The sequence below is a fragment of the Hypomesus transpacificus genome, chromosome 15 (genome assembly GCF_021917145.1).
Source record: "Hypomesus transpacificus isolate Combined female chromosome 15, fHypTra1, whole genome shotgun sequence".
NCBI classification, from domain to species: domain Eukaryota; kingdom Metazoa; phylum Chordata; class Actinopteri; order Osmeriformes; family Osmeridae; genus Hypomesus; species Hypomesus transpacificus.
The window spans coordinates 1673487-1691916 of NC_061074.1; the positions used below are offsets into that span (position 1 = coordinate 1673487).

At 48.3% G+C, this 18430-nt stretch overlaps 1 protein-coding gene across 1 annotated transcript in view; it reads left to right on the forward strand.

Annotated features, from left to right (window-relative positions):
- LOC124477888 (uncharacterized protein C14orf132) overlaps nucleotides 1–18430 on the forward strand; it is a 21875-nt gene extending 3445 nt beyond the window's left edge. The window contains exons 2-3 of the mRNA XM_047035959.1: nucleotides 12670–12772; nucleotides 18126–18430. Coding sequence (XP_046891915.1) covers nucleotides 12670–12772; nucleotides 18126–18344 — 322 coding nt within the window. The 3' untranslated portion in view covers nucleotides 18345–18430. The remainder of the gene's footprint in view (nucleotides 1–12669; nucleotides 12773–18125) is intronic.

Below are 18430 nucleotides of genomic sequence, written 5' to 3' on the forward strand. Positions count from 1 at the left end.
CAAGACCTGGGAACAAGCGTTCCCATGTTGCACAACATGCCTTTGCATTTCCATATCTGTCATACCGTACACCAGCTGGTTGATGTATGCCTGGTGAACTGAATCTTTTTGTTATGTCACACACTTTGCGATGTATGAAAGACTTTACCTTTAGCAAAACCATACACATCCGCTTCTTTCTCATATATTCATGCTGACAATAACTGCCACTCTGCCCGAGGGGCAAGCTTTAATTGACGGTTACGACACAACTTCCTTTCACAATGAGCAGTCTGGCCAAGACGCACATGGGGAGAGAACATCAGAGGGGAAGAAGAAGAAGAAATGGAGGAGAGAAAGAGGGATGAGAGGGAGGAGAAGGGTACAGTTTTCTTGTCACCCAGAGGCACCGTCAGTGAACAACCAGTGTTATATTTTTGGAACCGCAGCGGCAGCTAAAGCCGTGTTGTTGTCAGAAGCATCTCGGTAAAGATCTCAAGATCTCTCACCTTCCTCCTCCAACCACATCCACCCTGGAAATATTGAACTTGAAGGTATACCTACAAACTTTACAGGGCCTGGTTTAACATGCATCATTAAAACACCTTGTTTTTTGCCGTTTGCTATGTGTGTTTAGGTCTGAAGTCATGGATGATGAATGTCCTAGTATGCCCTCTGAATCTAGGAGCGGGCTTATTGAGGAACATTCGTTTCCAGTGAAACTTTGGAAGGTAGTCTCAGGGACTTTGAGGAGTGAGTGAGTTTGTGGAGTTTGCTCTATCTCTCTCTCTCTCTCTCCCTCTCTCTCTCTCTCTCTCTCCCTCTCTCTCTCTCTCTCTCTCTCTCTCTCTCTCTCTCTCTCCCTCTCTCTCTCTCTCTCTCTCTCTCTCTCCCTCTCTCTCTCTCTCTCTCTCCTTCTTTGTTTTCAATTCCACCAACTTCTAACTTTTTAAGGCTGATATAACCATAACATTGAGTTGCAGTCACTAGGGGTTTCAGAGAGGTCAGATAAACACAGCATACTTGCATCTTTGAGCTACAGTCAAGAGACGGTGTTTACAGAATATGGGATGACCCAGTGGATGGCCTAGAAACCAGGTCTGTTTTCCTGTTAGATGTCTCATTCAGAACAAGAACACATTTCACTAATGCAGAGGGGTTGAGATCCAATCTTGCAGTCAGGTGAAGTCAATATCAGATTCGGGCAGCTCCTCAGATAAACGCGACTATAGACACGTTGGTGTGCACGAAGAATCCACCATTGGGTTCTGGTGGATGTTAACACAGCACTTTCCCACTGTCATGCTGTGGCAGCGTAAGAATCACCCTGAAGGATTAGGAGGACAAGGCTGAGGTTGGGGGACAAGGAGGTGTGTATTCGTAGTGTGTGTGTGTGTGTGTGTGTGTTTGTGATGCTTAGGCATATAGTCTCAGGCTATGTGACCCTCTACCAGGCTGGGCCCCTCTTGTCTGCCGCTGGTGAAGTGGTGTTGATGAACTTCCCGAATGCCACCCTAGGAGAGAAAGAGGAACAGAGAGAGGGAGAGAAGGAGAAAGAGAGGGAGAAATAGCAAGAGGAAGTGAGTAAAGCGAGAGAGAAAGAGAGAGAGAGAGAGAGAAAGAGAGAGAAATGGAGAGAGAAATAGCGAGAAAGAATGATAAATGAAAGCACGTCATGTTCTCTCCCAGGAGCGAGTGCTTCAGCACACTCTGCCACGGGTGGTCTTACAACTTCAGCTGACATGCCAGCATAGAACCAAGATCACTCTGGAGACATCACACACATGCACACACACACTCACACAGACACACACACACACACAGACATTCATTCACACACACATGAACACAGACTCTCATACAAAACACGCCCGCACAAACACACTCGCACACAAACACAAACTCACACACAAACACTCACACAACAATTGTTGTGGTGGAAGTTTGAGTGTGTGTGCATTTGTGTGTGTTTGTCTTTGGGGGGATCCGCAGAGCTCCTGGTCCAGACTTGCGTGCGAAAGCCTCAGCATCTGTCAAGAGGGGCAGGGGTTGTGGTGGGGGGCTGGTGAGGGGAGGGTAAGGGAGGGTGAAGGGGGTGAGGGGTGAAGGCAACTTGTCCCTCCCATTACAATTCTTCAGCTGATGTATGTGCTTCATCACGTGACGCATGAACTGAGCCATGTGCAGCCCCCACACACACGTCTGATGTGTAACTGTGATGGTGTAACTGTGATGGGGATGTCTACGATACAACTAATAAGGAGGAAGAGGAGGACGGGAGGAATGACAGGAGGGGATGTGGAAGATGGGAGAGATGGAAGAGGTGGAGGAGACATGGGGGAAGATCAGGATGTGAGGGAGGATGGGAGTGGAGGAAGGAGATCCGGAGGAGGAAGAGGGCGAAGAAGACAGTGATGAGGATGATGATGAGAAGCTCCTAATGTGCGTCTTGGCGTGTGCGTGGGTCTGGACTGGCCCCCTGTAACTTTAAGGAGACAGTGTCCTTGTCACACAGTTGGAAAAGTTTAGACAGATGGGTTTAATGAAACTGACCCTGATTCATGCCTTCACATCCATCCTTCTAAGACATTAAGGCAGATAGAGGAGATATTGGGACAGGAGAAAGTGCAACACCGATATTTCAGCTCGATAAAGGAGATAACAGGACAGGAAGGAGAGCTCAAGCCAGTTGCAAATGACATAAGTGGGGGAGGCAGTACCTTTATGGGTTCAGTGAAGTGGGGGAGGATGTGCTCAAACGCTATTTTTAGGATTCTGAAACTGACAGTGGCAGTTTAGATTTTTACTGTCAAATATGTCAAGACCAGCTTTAGTATTCGCAAACAGAAGAATAAGTACAGCTTAAAAAGTGTTTGTGTTATCCAAAGCACCCTGTAGCTCGTGCAAGGGGCTGACAGATCTAAATTCCATCAGACACAAACTTCACAGTTTGAGACAGGCCATGTTAAACTCCCGCAGTGAAGGGGCGTGGTCTAAGACGTTCTGAAGCCAAAGTCCGGGGCCAGGATGACATCACTTTCACTTGTGTGATTTCTTCCTGAACAGTATGTGATTGGCGGGAGCGACGTGTCAGACTGTGGAACATCTGCAAACCAAACACCAACGCATTCAAAATGAATCACAATAGCATGCAGCATTGTGGGAATTGGGTGTATGTATGCCTTTGTTAAGTCGAGATATGATCATCTTACGTAATGACCCCAATCCTGATCCTCATCATTGGCCCCCCCGACCATCATCACCATCGCTTCTGTCAGCCTCAACCTGAGCGGTTACCATGGCACCTGTATCGGGGGGGATGAAGGAGATTAGTGGTGGCATGCCACTGAGGCACAGGCTGCTACGGAATCCTGGGAAATCAGGTCATTGATGTCACAGAGCAGCTAATTGCACGCTACATTACCCATCGGCCCCTTCTATACCTCTCTATCCAGGCCAATGGGAGGAAGTTACAGGGAAAGTGTGGTTGTTCAGCATGTGACGTAAAAAAAAGAATTGTGGACCGTTAGGTTATTCTTAGTAGGGAGATGTCACAATTTGGAAGTGATGGTCTGCCAACAAATTGTATTACGAGGCTCCAGACATCATCACACACACAGTGTGTGTCTGCACGTTCATTTGGGTGCAAGTTGTGTGTGTTCATCCTGCGCTCAAGTGCACATTCCATGTACATTTGGTCAAGCGTGTTATTTGACTTCTCAGAATACAACGTTATTTCAAAGCTAGTTCTCATCCAACTCCAAAACAAAAGGTTCAAAACGTTGAACTCCCAAACAGCACCGGGAATTTACCCTGTAGTTGGCAAGAACAGCATGGTATTCCAGCCCATTGAGGACCACAACAATGCACTATACTCTTATAGTAGCCAAAGACCCCTTTAGAAAACCACTGAAGCGTGACTTCACTTTCCTTAAGGGTCAGTATTATGCTAGCAGTGGTCGGATATTTTACCATAAACAAAGAAGCTTTTATATAAATCTCCCAGGCTTCATTTTTAAATGACAATAGGATGCTGGTAAGTAGATGCCTGTATGAGCCGCCTTTGTACAGTGTCTGAGTGTTACGCACACTCTTCTTTCTCTACACCACTGGACATCTGGTCTCCTCTGCCCCAGGCCCACTGGCCATCAGGGCTAGCTAAGATAAGAGTCTATGTTAGATAATGGTGCCACACGGCTGGCTAACTGGGAGACATGGATGTGCCAAAGGGAACTTCAGGGGAGAGAGACTATCTTAATGGTTGGTTCATGCAGCAGTAATGCCATGGTGCTGTGTCCTGTGGACGACAGATTGCCGTGTCAAGCCTGAAAACTCACAAAGGCCTCTAGGTAGTTTGCCATTGAAAATGATCATTTGCAAATGGGGGGATTGAGGAGAGATGTTTGAGGTCTCTTCTGAGGGCATGGCTCCGGCATTGCTGATGCAGTAACAGGGAAAAGCTTTTCATCACTCAGCAGGTTTGTGTTCTGCAGTCCTCTCTGACATGTTGTCAAACTTTCGACAATATCCATTCACTGAGATTGCATAAATAACTGACGATGATTGAAATGTGGTCCTTGCGGTAACCTGCTGAGCTAAAGCCACTGTAGGTTAAACCCAGTGTCTAAGGAAACACAGTGCAGGGTTACTCACTGAAAACCCTCTTTGCTACATGTAGCTCTGGTTCAATATTCACAGGGAAAGCCATGGCCAAATATAGCAAAAATATCCAAGCATTCAATTACTGGACCTATCAAAAGTAAGTTTTGTAGAACATATTTCTAAAATTGCCGTTATTCTCGACATCAGTCTGTCCATACCTAAGGGCCGTTCTGTAGGGGTTGTCCTAGCCGAATGAATTATGCATTCATTATCCATTCATCCATCTCAAACATCATTTGTATTCCCCAAAACCGCCAAAAGGAAAGGAATGTAGGAGTTTGTAGAGTGTAGAAGCGTCAAAGACTTTATATGTCAACGGAAAACTGCCATCAATAATTCTGCGACTTTGCCTGCACGCCAGCAGCACGCGCCGAGACTCAAATAGGAGGCGGGAGATACATTTCTTCCAGCAGACAAGAGAGCGCACTTTCCGCTAAGCACAGTGGACCTCGACAGAGCCATCGCTGGAGACGAAGCTTTCTCCACCTCACCATCTTATGCATTCTAAAACCGAACTTTTTCATTCGTAGTTTTAAGTTTTGCCCACCAACAGGCTGGCTTTCCAACTGCCTTTCGAACCGGGAATGATGGAGTTATCACTGATGGCAGCCCAGGTAACTACTCTCTAACATGAAATATATCCACCTATGATTTATTACTGTAACTCAGTGTTAGCGAGTGACAACAACTAAGTGTATGAGTTGGTGTCATTTGGATTAGTAATCTAGCCTAGTTAAGTTTAGCGACCTTATAATTAGCCAGTGTGGTAGCTGGACAGGTGACAGACATCCATGCACCGATAGCTACATGGTGTTTTAGGTGCACAGGTCACTTATATGCAACTTTAGTTTCTCTCTTTAGGTTGCCAAATTATTGAAAGGAATACATATATTTGTAGAAATACAATAACGTAAAAAACATGTTTGCTTGTAGCCATTGGTGTTTTCATTAAAACGTGGCTGCACAGACGGGTTACTGTAGCCTTCCAATTATTATTATTTATTAAATCTCTGCTTGCCTTTCTTTCACTCTCAAACTACTGACTGTGATGTCATCATTAACACTGTATAAACACACACACACACACACACTCACATCCAAAACGTGGCCTAAAACAAGTGAGGGTAAAATGAAAGTGGATGACTCACTGGGTCATCATGGTCAGCAAAATTAGCTTGTATTTAGTAAAGCTGAGGATGCTGCTTGCGTCTCTTAATCAATGTAAGGTTGTTCTTATTACTGTAAAGGATGATGCTAGGAACATTGGCAAACATGATGTGAGGCACCTCACAACCTCCTCTTTCACTGTACAATCGTCCCATCTCTGTGTGTAATTGCTGTTTCTTTGTTTCAGCATCACGTTATCTTGACAAATACTCAGCTGTGAGCTGTGAGTGTTGTGTCTCTGAAAAGGCTGCTAATGATTGCCACTGCAGATGTGTGTTGGGCCATTGATTCAGTGCCCCGGGGCTGAGAGAAAGAGTGAATGAAAGAACGAAGGGGGGAGAGAGATAGAGAGCTAGAGAGAGAGAGGAGAGAGAGACAGAGAGAGAGAGAGAGAGAGAGAGAGAGAGAGAGAGAGAGAGATGATAGTCCATAGAAAGTATCATTAGTATCCCAATAAGACTAAGGCTTCTGCTGCCTTGCCAACACACACGCATACGCTAACGAGCATACACCCACCTATCCTATGCTGGCGCTATACTATCACATCATTAACACCATTACATCCTTGAGAGTCCACTTGGATGCTCAGAGCCTCTTCTGAACTCATCAGATCAGAGGGCAGCGTTGTTTGTATTTTCTATACTGTACTGTTCTCATAATGTGTGTGAGCTTTGCCAGAGGGCTTGGAGATGAGGAGGAATGCAGTCGTGGCCTATCAATGCACAGACGAACCCTCGAGCTGTTAAGCCCATTGGCACAATTGTCTCTGTTTCGGTTTTGTTCCGTCTCAACAGCCACGAGGCAAAAAAAGCTTGTTTGTATTCATCTCAAACATCAAGCCTTCGCTGTGAAATTTGGACATTGAGTTTGCTACATCAGCAACATAGCATTACTTTAGAAACGACGGACTGGGGGTAAAAAGTGGCCCGGGAGTTACTGTCAGACCGACCCACTCAATACACGGTGTGTTGCCCACTCAATGCATCGCACTTATCGTTCTTTTTTACCATGACCTTTTCAGCTCCACTTTTACATTTTGGTGCTAATGATATGCTCTCACTCTCAAAAAGAACTTCATCTGCTAGCGAGTTACGCAAATGTTGAGTAGGCAAGGCAACATTATACGTTATACGTGTTCAAGCTCTGTAATATGGAAAATAGTTGGAGGTGCCGGCGATGTCAGAGGGAGGGCCGGTTGGTGATGAAAGTGGGCCGGTATTTTGGACCATCCCAACCCCGTCAGCCCACCAGGGATTCCCCCGGTATCCCCGATGGCCAGACCGCCGCTGTTCCAGCTGAAAGCTCAACCAATTCAGTTGGAGAAAAGTTAGCAGAGGCCCGCAGTGAGTTGAGAACTTCTTTCGGAGCCCAAAGTGCCAGCCGGCGCCACGGTAACGAGCGAGCGAGTGAGTCAATCATGGGAGTCTGGCGGTGCAGGGTCGAGGCTGCCCTCTCCACACCGTCCCACCTGAGTGAGCTTGATGAATCTATGCCAAGAGATAAGCATCTGTTGATGGATATTTAATCAGTGATCTGTCTGAGTATTAGTCCCTGGAGCTGTGTTGGAGGAGGAGGGGGAGGGGGGGGGGGTGGATGGTTTTAGTTAATGGCAGACAGGAGGAAGATGGGGATGGGAGGAGGCTCTAAGTAGGGCATCAGCTCACTGGCCCTCAGCATCTGCTGTTCACCACGCTGCCTCGCCTGGAATGAATGAAGAAACCGCGTCTGACAGAGGTACCTTTCCCTCTACAGCCCGGGACGCATGGACAGACAGACGCTGCAGAGATGACAGCCTGGACGTGAAGTCAGGCCCTTTCCCTGGCTATGGATGTGGGAGCTTATTGCGCAAGGAACAGAAGAAGGGGAGAAGGGAGGGCGGCGGGGGTGTGAGGGAGGGAGGGAGGGAGGGAGGGAGGGAAGGAGGGAGGGAGGGAGGGAGGGAGGGAGGGAGGGAAGGAAGGAAGGAAGGAAGGAAGGAAGGAAGGAAGGAAGGAAGGAAGGAAGGAAGGAAGGAAGGAAGGAAGGAAGGAAGGAGGGAGGGAGGGAGGGAGGGAGGTAATAGCATTAATAATATAACCACAATGAGTCACAAAGCTGCTCAGACGGATGAGAGGACACATGGTTGGAGCAGTAGGCATATGCAAAACGTCACGCCGCCAAATCAGGCCTGTCTGGACGGGAGCTCCACAACAAATCTGCAATTCACGTCTGATGAATAATACACCTCCTGCCCCAGTGGTAACAGGATGCTAAATGTAGTCCCAGATACAAGCTTGTTTTGAAATGTCACCCTGTTTTCGACTTTGTAAAAGGCTTCTCCTTCCTTTGAGAGAAGTGTGACCCGCCATCCCCTTGTAATGTGGATTAGACTAGCTTCACTGCGGCTTTACCCACTGTTGCTAGGACATGAGTGAGTCAGACATAAATGATTGAATTCAATTTAAATTCTATTTGATCAATAAAGAATTAAGAATTTGACTTCCTACTCCAAGGAAATTTCCTGTTGTGGCTTTTGCCGTGCTTCATGTCTGTAGAACGCTTTTGTACCTGAAGTTTAAATGACAGGCAAATGTCAGACAAGGCCATTCTATGTGAACTGCCTCTGTGCCTCATCCCTCAACTGCCTCAGCCCTCTCTTCCTCATTACTCTCTATCTCTCTCGGTGTCTGCTTAAGTCCTTGATGGATCACACCAAAGTAGCTTTGCTTGTTCTAATCCAAAATCAACATGGCAATCAACATCAACATGATAATACAACAAACCCCTGTTTTATGTAATTTCTCTCTCTCTCTCTCTCTCTCTCTCTCTCTCTCTCTCTCTCTCTCTCTCTCTCTCGCTCTATCTCTCTCTCTCGCTCTCCCACTTGCTCACTCCCTCCCTCCTTTCCTTTCCATCCCTCTCTCCTCGTTATCCCAGGGGTGGAAGTCACGACAGACCTGCCCTAATAGAAAGAGATAAAACAGGCTAACAGATGATGGAGCTTATATAACCTGGGGAAATGAATGGCTCTCACCCCTGCTCACAGAAACAAAACAAAGAAATTGTCACGGAACACACTGCTAATCCATATGTCATGGTAGATTATCTGTCAGCAATATTCTTATGTGAGTGTGCGTGTGTGTGTGAGAGAGAAAGAGAGAGATAAAGTGCACATAATTGAATAGATAATAGAATCTGCATTAGAGGTAAAGCTAAATGAATCCTGTTTGCTTGCCTCTGATGGTTCTCTCAGCAGTGACGGCCAGAGGAGAGAGAGAAGCTAGTGGTAGACGCAGGCCTGGAGGAGGTTTAGAACAGGAGACCCTGGTCACACGGCCTGTCCTCTGGGGCTCTGCTCTGACACACAGCACACACAGCACACACAGCACACACAGCACACACAGGGGCTCTGCTCTGACACACAGCACACACAGGGGCTCTGCTCTGACACACAGGAGACACAGGGGCTCTGCTCTGACACACAGGAGACCCTTGCAACTGAGCTGCTGCCTGGAAATGAGCTGTGTCGTTTTAGTACAAATGCAATTTTGTTTCCAATGTCATGGCTTTTAAATCTGTGTTTGTTTTGTTTGAATGCGTCACATCAATTTACGGTCATGTCAATTTATGGTCATGTCCATTTGGAGTTTAAAAATCAAGTAAACCAGTTTATTGCGGATGAACTCGAGGCCATCTCACCACATCTCTCTGAATGTTCACTGGGAAAGTTGAGAGAGAGGACCAACCAATCAGCTTTCACGTCACTTAGAGACGAGAGCCGTCCATCATCTCTCGCATCACTCAGCCCTGAGATCCGGCCAGTGGTCTATTCACTGGGACCGGACAAAAGAAGGGGTCTGATCCTGCTGTGTACCAGTGGTGCTCGGTGTCGACCACACCGTGTCTAATGTGTCAGTGGGCCCTTGCTGCTCATCTGTGGGCCTGCGTGGGGCTGTGGAGCGTGCCACAGTCATGTGGAGCCAGCTCTGACATACCTCTTTAACACAGCAGCCTGTTAGCAAACGGAGCTGGAGGGACCTTGTTCATAGCATGCACCACCAAAGCGGGTGGAAAAGTTGCCGTCGTGTGTGTGTGGGTGTGTGTGTGTGTCCGCGAGTGTGTGTGTCACACTGAGTGTGACATGACAGTGTGGGGGAAAGCGAGTGTGTGTGTTTCACTTTTGCAGTCCAGTGAGTAGGAAGCTGTCAGACATTGGAGGGCCTGAGTGAAGGGGTGAGTCCGGTCAGAGAGGGACCACAGGGTGCCTCTCCTCTCTTGTCCCCTCGCCCTAGGCCTGACCCAGACCCTGCCTGCCTGTCTGTCTGCCTGCCTGCCTGCCTGCCTGCTGCACAGTCCGTTTGTGGGTGTGTGTTCATGTGTGTGTATTTGTTATGTGTGTCAGCCCCAGCCCCAGCCTGTCGACATGCTGCCATGTCTGTTATTTACCAGCCTACTCACATGTTCTTAATGCACACTCAGTTCACACTGTCCTCAAACGAAGGCCACCTCGTCCGCTCCGCACCCTTCTGCTACACTATCATAGGGACGGATGGCAGATTATTTAGGGGACGTCATTTGGACCATTGGTTGAAGACACTGCTCGATCAGAGACCATTCTGGGTCAGACTAGGGCAACTGTTTCGCTCAGAATTTTCTTTTAATCTCCTATTTCGGGGCTGTGTTAATCCAACGTGTTTGTCACACAGGGTTTATCGGCTTAATTTAAAACTTTACAGGCATTTCTGATTGAGAATGCTACGGTTCCAGAGCCAGTTAGGGGGTTGTTTCTGCCAGGGTTTGTAATGATGAGTGCAGCAGCTCAACTCAACCTTATGTTCAGTATTTTTAACTTAAGCCTGAAGTCTATAGTAGACACTAGGGTTTCCCAGCTTACTGGAACTATCCAGAGTGAGCGCTCTTTAGTCTATACAGCACTCTTAAGTCTATACGGCACTGTTTAGTCTATCTCTGTTTCTCTCTCCTTCTCTCACTGTCTCCCTCCCTTTCCCTCTCTCTCTCTTCCTCTCTCTTTTGAAATCTCCCTCTCTTTCTCCCTCTCTCTCTCACTCTCTCTCTCACTCTCTCTCTCTCTGTCTCTCTCTCTCTCTCTCTCTCTCCTGCTCTCTCTCTCTCTCTCTCTCTCTCTCTCTCTCTCTCTCTCTCCTTCTCTCTCTCTCTCTCTCTCTTTACGTCTCCCTCTCCCCCCCCCCAGACAGCTGTTAGCAGAGGAGAGTAACATCTGTGTGCTGAGGGCTGTTTCTCTCTGTCTGTAATGGGGCCATAGAGAACACAGTATAGCGAGAGCAATCTTATCCACAACAGCACTTAGCAGCTCACTAAGTGCACAGGCTAGCAGTACGTAGGTGCCGGGTGAGGGAGGGATGAAGAGGATAACAGGAGAATGTCCCAAAAGCCTTTTGTTATTGTAGCCAGCATAGTCAACACGCTGACCCCAACAAGGCCCATGTGACCTAGCCTAGGGAGGGAGATGTGGAGGGCAATGTTGACTGTACTTAGTGGCACAATTGGTTGCTGAATATTTAAACTTCCTGTTTTATTTATAATTCATGCAAATGGCGACATCCCATAATATTTCCTCCGTTCTGTCTAGCCAAACAACATGTCAGACTTTGTCAAATCATAGTTGAGATAGAACTTCTCTATCTCTACGGTATTCACCTGAAACCTAACCCCAACCTTCACCCTAACCCTTAGCCTATGAAGTGTTTGTAATTGGACGTCAATTGCTGTTCTGTAAACAAAGATTACAACAATACAGTCAGTGTGATGCTGTTCACGCTTTCACTATCAATGGCCTCTGAGGAGGGTAGTCGCTATCAGCCAAGTCACCCTTCAGAAGAAAACACAGACTGATCCATGACCTGGTCAGACGCCTTGGCAAACCTCCTGACACACACACACACACGCACACACACACACACACACACACACACACACACACACACACACACACACACAGGAAACACATACAGTGTGAAAGCGCAGTATAGAAGCACAAGCCTATGTACACACACACGCGCACACACAAACACACACACTGACAGCCTCCATTTTTACCTTACATCTAACTGATACATATACCTGATCTGATCTAATATCTGATATATTCGATGTATCTATCTAGACTACCTAAAAACCAAATCTCCCAGAATTTGCAGGTTAGAAATAGAGGTTGTCGAGCAGAATGACTCGAGAGTGATCTAATGCATTAGTCAGACAATAGGATGACACGAAGGAGGATGAGTGTGAAGGCTATCCAAATGACGCCTTACACACGAGGGGAGTGACAGAGAGAGAGAATGACAGACAGAGAGCGAGAATGCATAGAGAGGAGAGCACAAGAGAGAGAGAGGCACATAGAGAGAAAGAGTGAGGGGAGAGAGAGGGGGAGAAGGTGGGGAACAGGTGAGCTCAGGATAGCATCGTTTGTGTTCCAGAGAAGATATCTGGCTGGAGTGAACAGACCAGGAGTTGACCTTAATCTGTTTACGGAAAATCCCAGCTGAAGCATTGTACATGTACACAAACAGTTCATTCCCAGGCTGAAAAGCTCTCCCAAACACACCTCTTATGTGCAATAACACAACCCACTCCCCCCCACCCCCACACACACACCGTCAGTCCTGATCTCTCTCTGACTAGTCCAATCAGTGCTCGCTCTTCACTCCTCCTCTCAGCTCCCTCGATCTCTCTCACTCACGCTCGGCTCTCTCGCTCTCCTCCCCTCTCAGCTTTGCTTCTCCTCGCCTTCTCATCCCCGTCTCATTTTCTCTCTCTCTCTCTCTCTCTCTCTCTCTCTCTCTCTCTCTCTCTCTCTCTCTTTCTCTCTCTCTCTCTCTCTCTCTCTCTCACTCTCTCTCAGCTCATTTTCTCTCTGCTCCCTCTGGCTTGGTGTTCTCTGGCTCTCTCCTCAGTGCATAGGTCACTCAGCTCGACCGACAGCCCTCCACTGAGCCCTCATACAGTAGGTACCCCCGTCCTGGAGTCCTTGTCTTTCTGTGCCACCCCCCTCTCCCTCCCTCCCTCCCTCCCTCTCTCTCCCTCCATCTCCTCCTGTTGTCACACGTCCCAATGAAGTTTCTGTGTTCCTGGGTCCGTCTCTCTCTCTCTTTCCTTTCTTCTCCGTATGAGCTCAAGGACTTTATCTTCCTTCGTGATTTGCCTGTTCTTGTGAGACTGTAATCGGATTGTTTTTGCTTCTGCTGTGGTACATCCAGGAGGAGCTGTTCTCCGGTGCCCATAGTCACGAGAGGTGTTGTTTTTATTTAGACTCTTAACAGCTGCACCTGTGATGCAGCGTCGCCTGGGGGATTCTCGTGCCCCCTGCCTTGTCGTTCTAGGTGTTCTAGCTCTTTAATCTGTGTGTTTTGGACTCTGCTGTGTGTGTCCCGACATGCTCCCCGTTCCCTCCCTGTGTCTCCCGTGCATCTCTCTCGGGGTGTCTGAACTCTTACAGAACCATTAGACGAGCTGTGTAATCGGAATGAATATTTTATTCTCTGAACTTCACGGTTTTTATACAAGGGAAACGAGTCTGGCTTGAGGTCTTTCTGGTTTTGGCTTGTAGTGTGCTCAATCTCTCCCTTGCTACTGGTTAGAGTGTGTTAGGTTACTCTACTGTACATGCCAGTTGGCCGGAGCTGTGGGCTTCAGTCTCTACTGGTGCTTAGTGACATAACAGTTTTAGTATGTTTGAGAGAGAACAAGAGTTTTCAGTTGAGCTGTTCTTGCGTGTTCGTATATGGTCCATGCATGTGAATGCTAAAAAGGTTTTTAAAGGTTTTTAATCTAGTAGCAGTTGGTGAAGTTGGGGATTTTACTAGCAGGGGTTATTTCTCGGTTTTCAGTTGATCTGCAGCACTGTCAATTGTAGCTAGTACTGCCTTCTCACTGGACACAACCTCTGAAGTACTCCCTTGTTTCAGCGGATGTGCTGTCGGCAGAGAACTTGTCGCTGCGGTGCTGCAGTTTTATATTCAGTTTTACCACCAAAACAAACCGGGTTGTGACCGGCACTCCAGTTCCCCCTTCTTTTCCAGAAAAGAAAGAAAGACTTGTCCCTCTAAATTAAAGATACATAATAAGTGGTTTATAGAGACCTTTTTCAAAGTTGCTTATGAATTATCCTCTGTAGTCTCAGGTCTTATCTGGTTTGCAGCATGGAACCTTTCTTAACAGTGTCAAGTTGACAGTGTCAAGTTGACAGTAACTGGCATCCTAGCTGGAGTGGGTTTCCTCCAGCTTCTCAGGGCCTGAGCCGAGAGAGTGCTCTGACTTCTGTGAGAGAGCAGCCAAGATGGTCAGCATGTACACACATTTGGTTTTTAAGATATGTTCTAATGGGTTTGTTTGACGACGTGAGAAGAGATCTCTCTTCTGCTAGCTAACGAGACTGCGAAGGCCTAATTTTCCCAGCGATGAAGCTCTTTCAAGCATCACCAATGCATCTGTAAAAGTAGGATGTTGTCGCGGTGAGGTACTTTAAGGTTTACAACATGACTCACTACAGCAGTTTGAACACCCTGGCACAGTGACAGAGTACTCTACCGGTGCTGGTTATACCTGGCCTAGATGCTATTGTGTCACAATCTGTGCTGAATAGTAGTTCATACGGTTATTAAGCTGTGCTAGTTTTTGCGTGGTTGGCATGCAGCGTTCACCCCACCAGTTAATCACTTCATTTGTACCTGACAAGCTAAATCAAACTTTTTTTTTAAATATTGGAATAGTGTGTATGACCCAGATCTGGGTAGCTGGGCTTGAAATGCAGAGTAAGGGGATAATTTTAAAAAAAATAAAAATAAATAATAATTAAAAAAATATATTAATTTGAGTCAGATGGCTGTCTGTGTATGTGTGTGTTGACTATCAACACAGCCACAAGGTGTGTGTGATATCCAAACACGTATGGTCCCTGTCTTGACTCATCTGCTCTCTGCTGCTGGCCCGAGGGCGAGAAGTCATCCTCTCACACCCAGTCAGCCCTGCCCTGGTCACACTCTGCCTCCTCCTCATTACTCTGAGGGCTTGCACCTGCTTCCTCCTTCTACAGACTCCAGCTCTGACTCTGAGAGTGTTCTCCCTCTACAGACTCCAGCTCTGACTCTGAGAGTGTTCTCCCTCTACAGACTCAAGCTCTGACTCTGAGAGTGTTCTCCTTCTACACTGTAGAATCTACAGACTCCAGCTCTGACTCTGAGAGTGTTCTCCTTCTACAGACTCCAGTTCTGACACTGAGAGTGTTCTCCTTCTACAGACTCCAGCTCTGACACTGAGAGTGTTCTCCTTCTACAGACTCCAGCTTTGACTCTGAGAGTGTATTCCTTCTACAGACTCCAGTTCTAAATCTAAGAGTGTTCTCCCTCTACAGACTCCAGCTCTGACTCTGAGTGCTAACAGTATACCTTCTCATTTTAATGACTCTGAGAGCTAGACCATGACTTACGCTCTGTCACTTTGTAATGACCCCAACCCTGACCTATGGTGCCTGATTTGACTCTGAGAGGCAGACCTCCCTTTATCCTAATTAAGACTCAAGCTCTGACTCCGAGAACTACAGTAGACCCTGCTTTCTCCTATGCACTGACAGCCTACTTTTCTAACTCCTAGACTAACTCCAACACTGAATCCACCACTGACTCTAGCACTGACTCTAACCGTGACTCTAACACGGCCCGACAATGACTGGCCCCCTACCTCCCCCTCTGTGATCCAGCCAGCTCTGACTCTAGATTTGGTGTTGTCAGGCCAGGTCCATCTCCCTGTGTGGGCATCAGCGATGCTCCAGCCTCTGGTTGTGACAGCGAACAGAAACCCTCCAGGCTGCCTCAGTGCTGCCTCTCCAGCCTCCCTCACCATGCTGCCTCTACATGCTGCCTCTCCATGCTAACCCTAAGAACTGCCTCTCTTCTACCTCTCAGCACTGCCTCTCCATGCTGCCTCTGACTGCTGCCTCTAAGGGCGCCAGGCTCATTACACAGTATTAATTACTGAGGCTAGTAACGCCTATCGCCACTGATGAATCTCAAGGCTTAATGCGACGCTTCTCGCTGTCTCGTTGACTAGATGTTCCGGTCGATCGTCTCCCTGGCTCTTCTGTTGTTTGCCTGCCTGCCGCTCCACCCTCCCTGCCCCTCGTCCCATCGTCCCCTCATCGCCTCGTCCCCTCGTCCCCGCCCGAACCCCCGAGAGACAGTCACAGCTGACTGTAGACCAATCAGAGGCTTCTTCTGCCTCGCTGGCCGTGTCTGTGCCTGTAAGGTTTTGTATGAGTGTCTGTATGTGTGTGGGTGTGTACGTGTGTGTGTGTGTGTGTACGTGTGTGTGGGTGAGTGTACGTGTGTGGGTGTGTGCGTGCAAATGAGACATGTTCCCTGGTGCTTGTGCAACGCGTCCCGGTGTGTGTCAGACAGACCATCTCCAGTGGGACGGCGGTTCTCTCTGGAGGGAGAGAGCTGGGGTCACCCCCGTGCTGTGATCAGCTCTCACTAAGCCAGCCATGCTGGGGCTGGGGCTGGGGCTGGTATCTGCTTTCGTGATCATCCACAGTGAGCCTCCAACTCAGTAGGGGCCAGAAGATTTGTGGTTCCTCTGCTCTGCCCTCTTATCTCTGGCAGATGGAAATGAAAGCTGAAGCAAAATGGTGTGTGTTTGTGTGTTTGTGTGTTTGTGTGTGTGTGTGTGTGAGAGACAGAGTGGAAGAGTGTGTCCACCACTGATGGATTGGGCCTGTCTGAATGGAGACAAGGACCCAATGAGGCGTGGAGACGCAGGGCATCTGACTGATTATCCCACAATGCACTTGTGCATTGACTCCAGGACCGGCCATATGCCAAAGTCAGGGTCTATCGGGGGGAGTCAGGGGGGAGGTAGTGGGGGAGGGTGCGCGGAGAGTACCGTAAGTGATTTGTCGACTAGCTGTCAGTCAGATGGCGTGAGAAGAGATGGAGAATGTACACAACCATAACAGGTGGACACAAATGAACACACCTGTTATGGGTTCTGGATGTGAGTGACTAGATGTGAGTTACTGAGAGAAAGCCAAAAAGTTAATTGTATGACAGGGAAAGAGAGTTAGGAGAGAGAGAAAGCGAGAGAGAGAGAGAATGAGAAGGAGAGGGAGAGAATGAGGGGAGAAAGAAAGGGAGAGGGAGGTAGAAAGGAGAGAGGGGGAGGGATAGAGGAAGAGAGAATGATTTGATTGAGAGAGGAAGAGACATAAAGAGAAAATGAGAGAGAGAAAGAGGTAGAGAGAGAGAGAATGATTGGAGAGAGAGGGGAAGAGAGAAAGACAGAGGGAGAGAGAAAGAGTAGAGAGAGAGAGTGAGGAAGAGAGGTAGAGAGAGAGAGAGAGAGAGAGAGAGAGAGAGAGAGACTTGGTGATGAGGGGGTCTTGTGTTGTGTAAGAGAGACTCCAGCTGTGACAGCCAGTAAAGTGACCCAGAGGAACGAACCCAGCAGGAGTGTTCTGAGTTCTGTTCCCCTCGGTGCTCCTGTGCCCTCCGGAGTGCACACACACTCTTTCATCCTCTCGCTCACTCACACACACACACACACACACAAAAACTCTCTCACACGCACACAAATACAGCAGTTTATCTAAGGTCAACTTCTAACAGGACTACCTTGAGATTGGTACATCATCCATCGTTTCTCGCTCCTGTAGTCTTCATTTAGCCCCTTACAGGGCGATGTTCCCCCTCGCAACTATCAGTATGACCCCTTATAACAGCCATTACTCTGATGATAGAGTAAATCTCCCTGGAAGCACATACTCTGCCCTACTGTACTGGCCAACAGCCAATAAAGCACCGCACTGGAAAATTAGCTCACAATGCCCCAAATTGTCTTGCTTGGAGATGAATAAAGTGTTGTCTTGTCATGTGTCCAGCTAACCTCTCTGTTCTTTTGTCTCATCTTCTTTTGCACCCTCTTTTCACTCCTCCCCTTCCTCTTCTTTCCTCTTCTCTCTCCTCTCCTCCATCCCCTCCACACCCCTCTTCTTTCCTCTTCTCTCTCCTCTCCTCCATCCCCTCCACACCCCTCCTCTTTCCTCTTCTCTCTCCTCTCCTCCATCCCCTCCACACCCCTCCTCTTTCCTCTTCTCTCCTCCCTCCTCCCTTCGTCACCCCTGCCTCGCCCTCCGCCCACCTCCTCTCTTCCCTCAAATGTCCCCTTTCGCCATCTCCTCCTCCCCTCCTCTTGCCCACCCCTCCCCTCCTGACCCTCCCTCTCCTCCTCCCCTCCTCACCCCCTTCCTCGCTTTCCTCCATCCTCCCTTCCCTTCATCACCCCCACCCCTCCCCCTCCCCCTCCAGCATTTCCCTGCAGTGAGCGGAGCCTTCATGGATTCCCCGTACAACGGCAACACGTCCCTGCAGACGTCCACCTCCAACCTGAACGCCAGCTTCTCGCGGCCCCCGGAGCCGGAGGACAACGGCAAGGTGTCCAGCGAGACCATCTGGCTGTGGGTGGCCGTCATCGCCACCATCGGCAACATAGTGGTGGTGGCCGTGGTCTGCGCCTGTGCCTTCTGACCGCCACACGCTCCCACTTTTACGTCCCGACCGGCCCCAGACCACTAGCACACAGCCTGGATCTCCTAACTCAACCATCCCCCCCC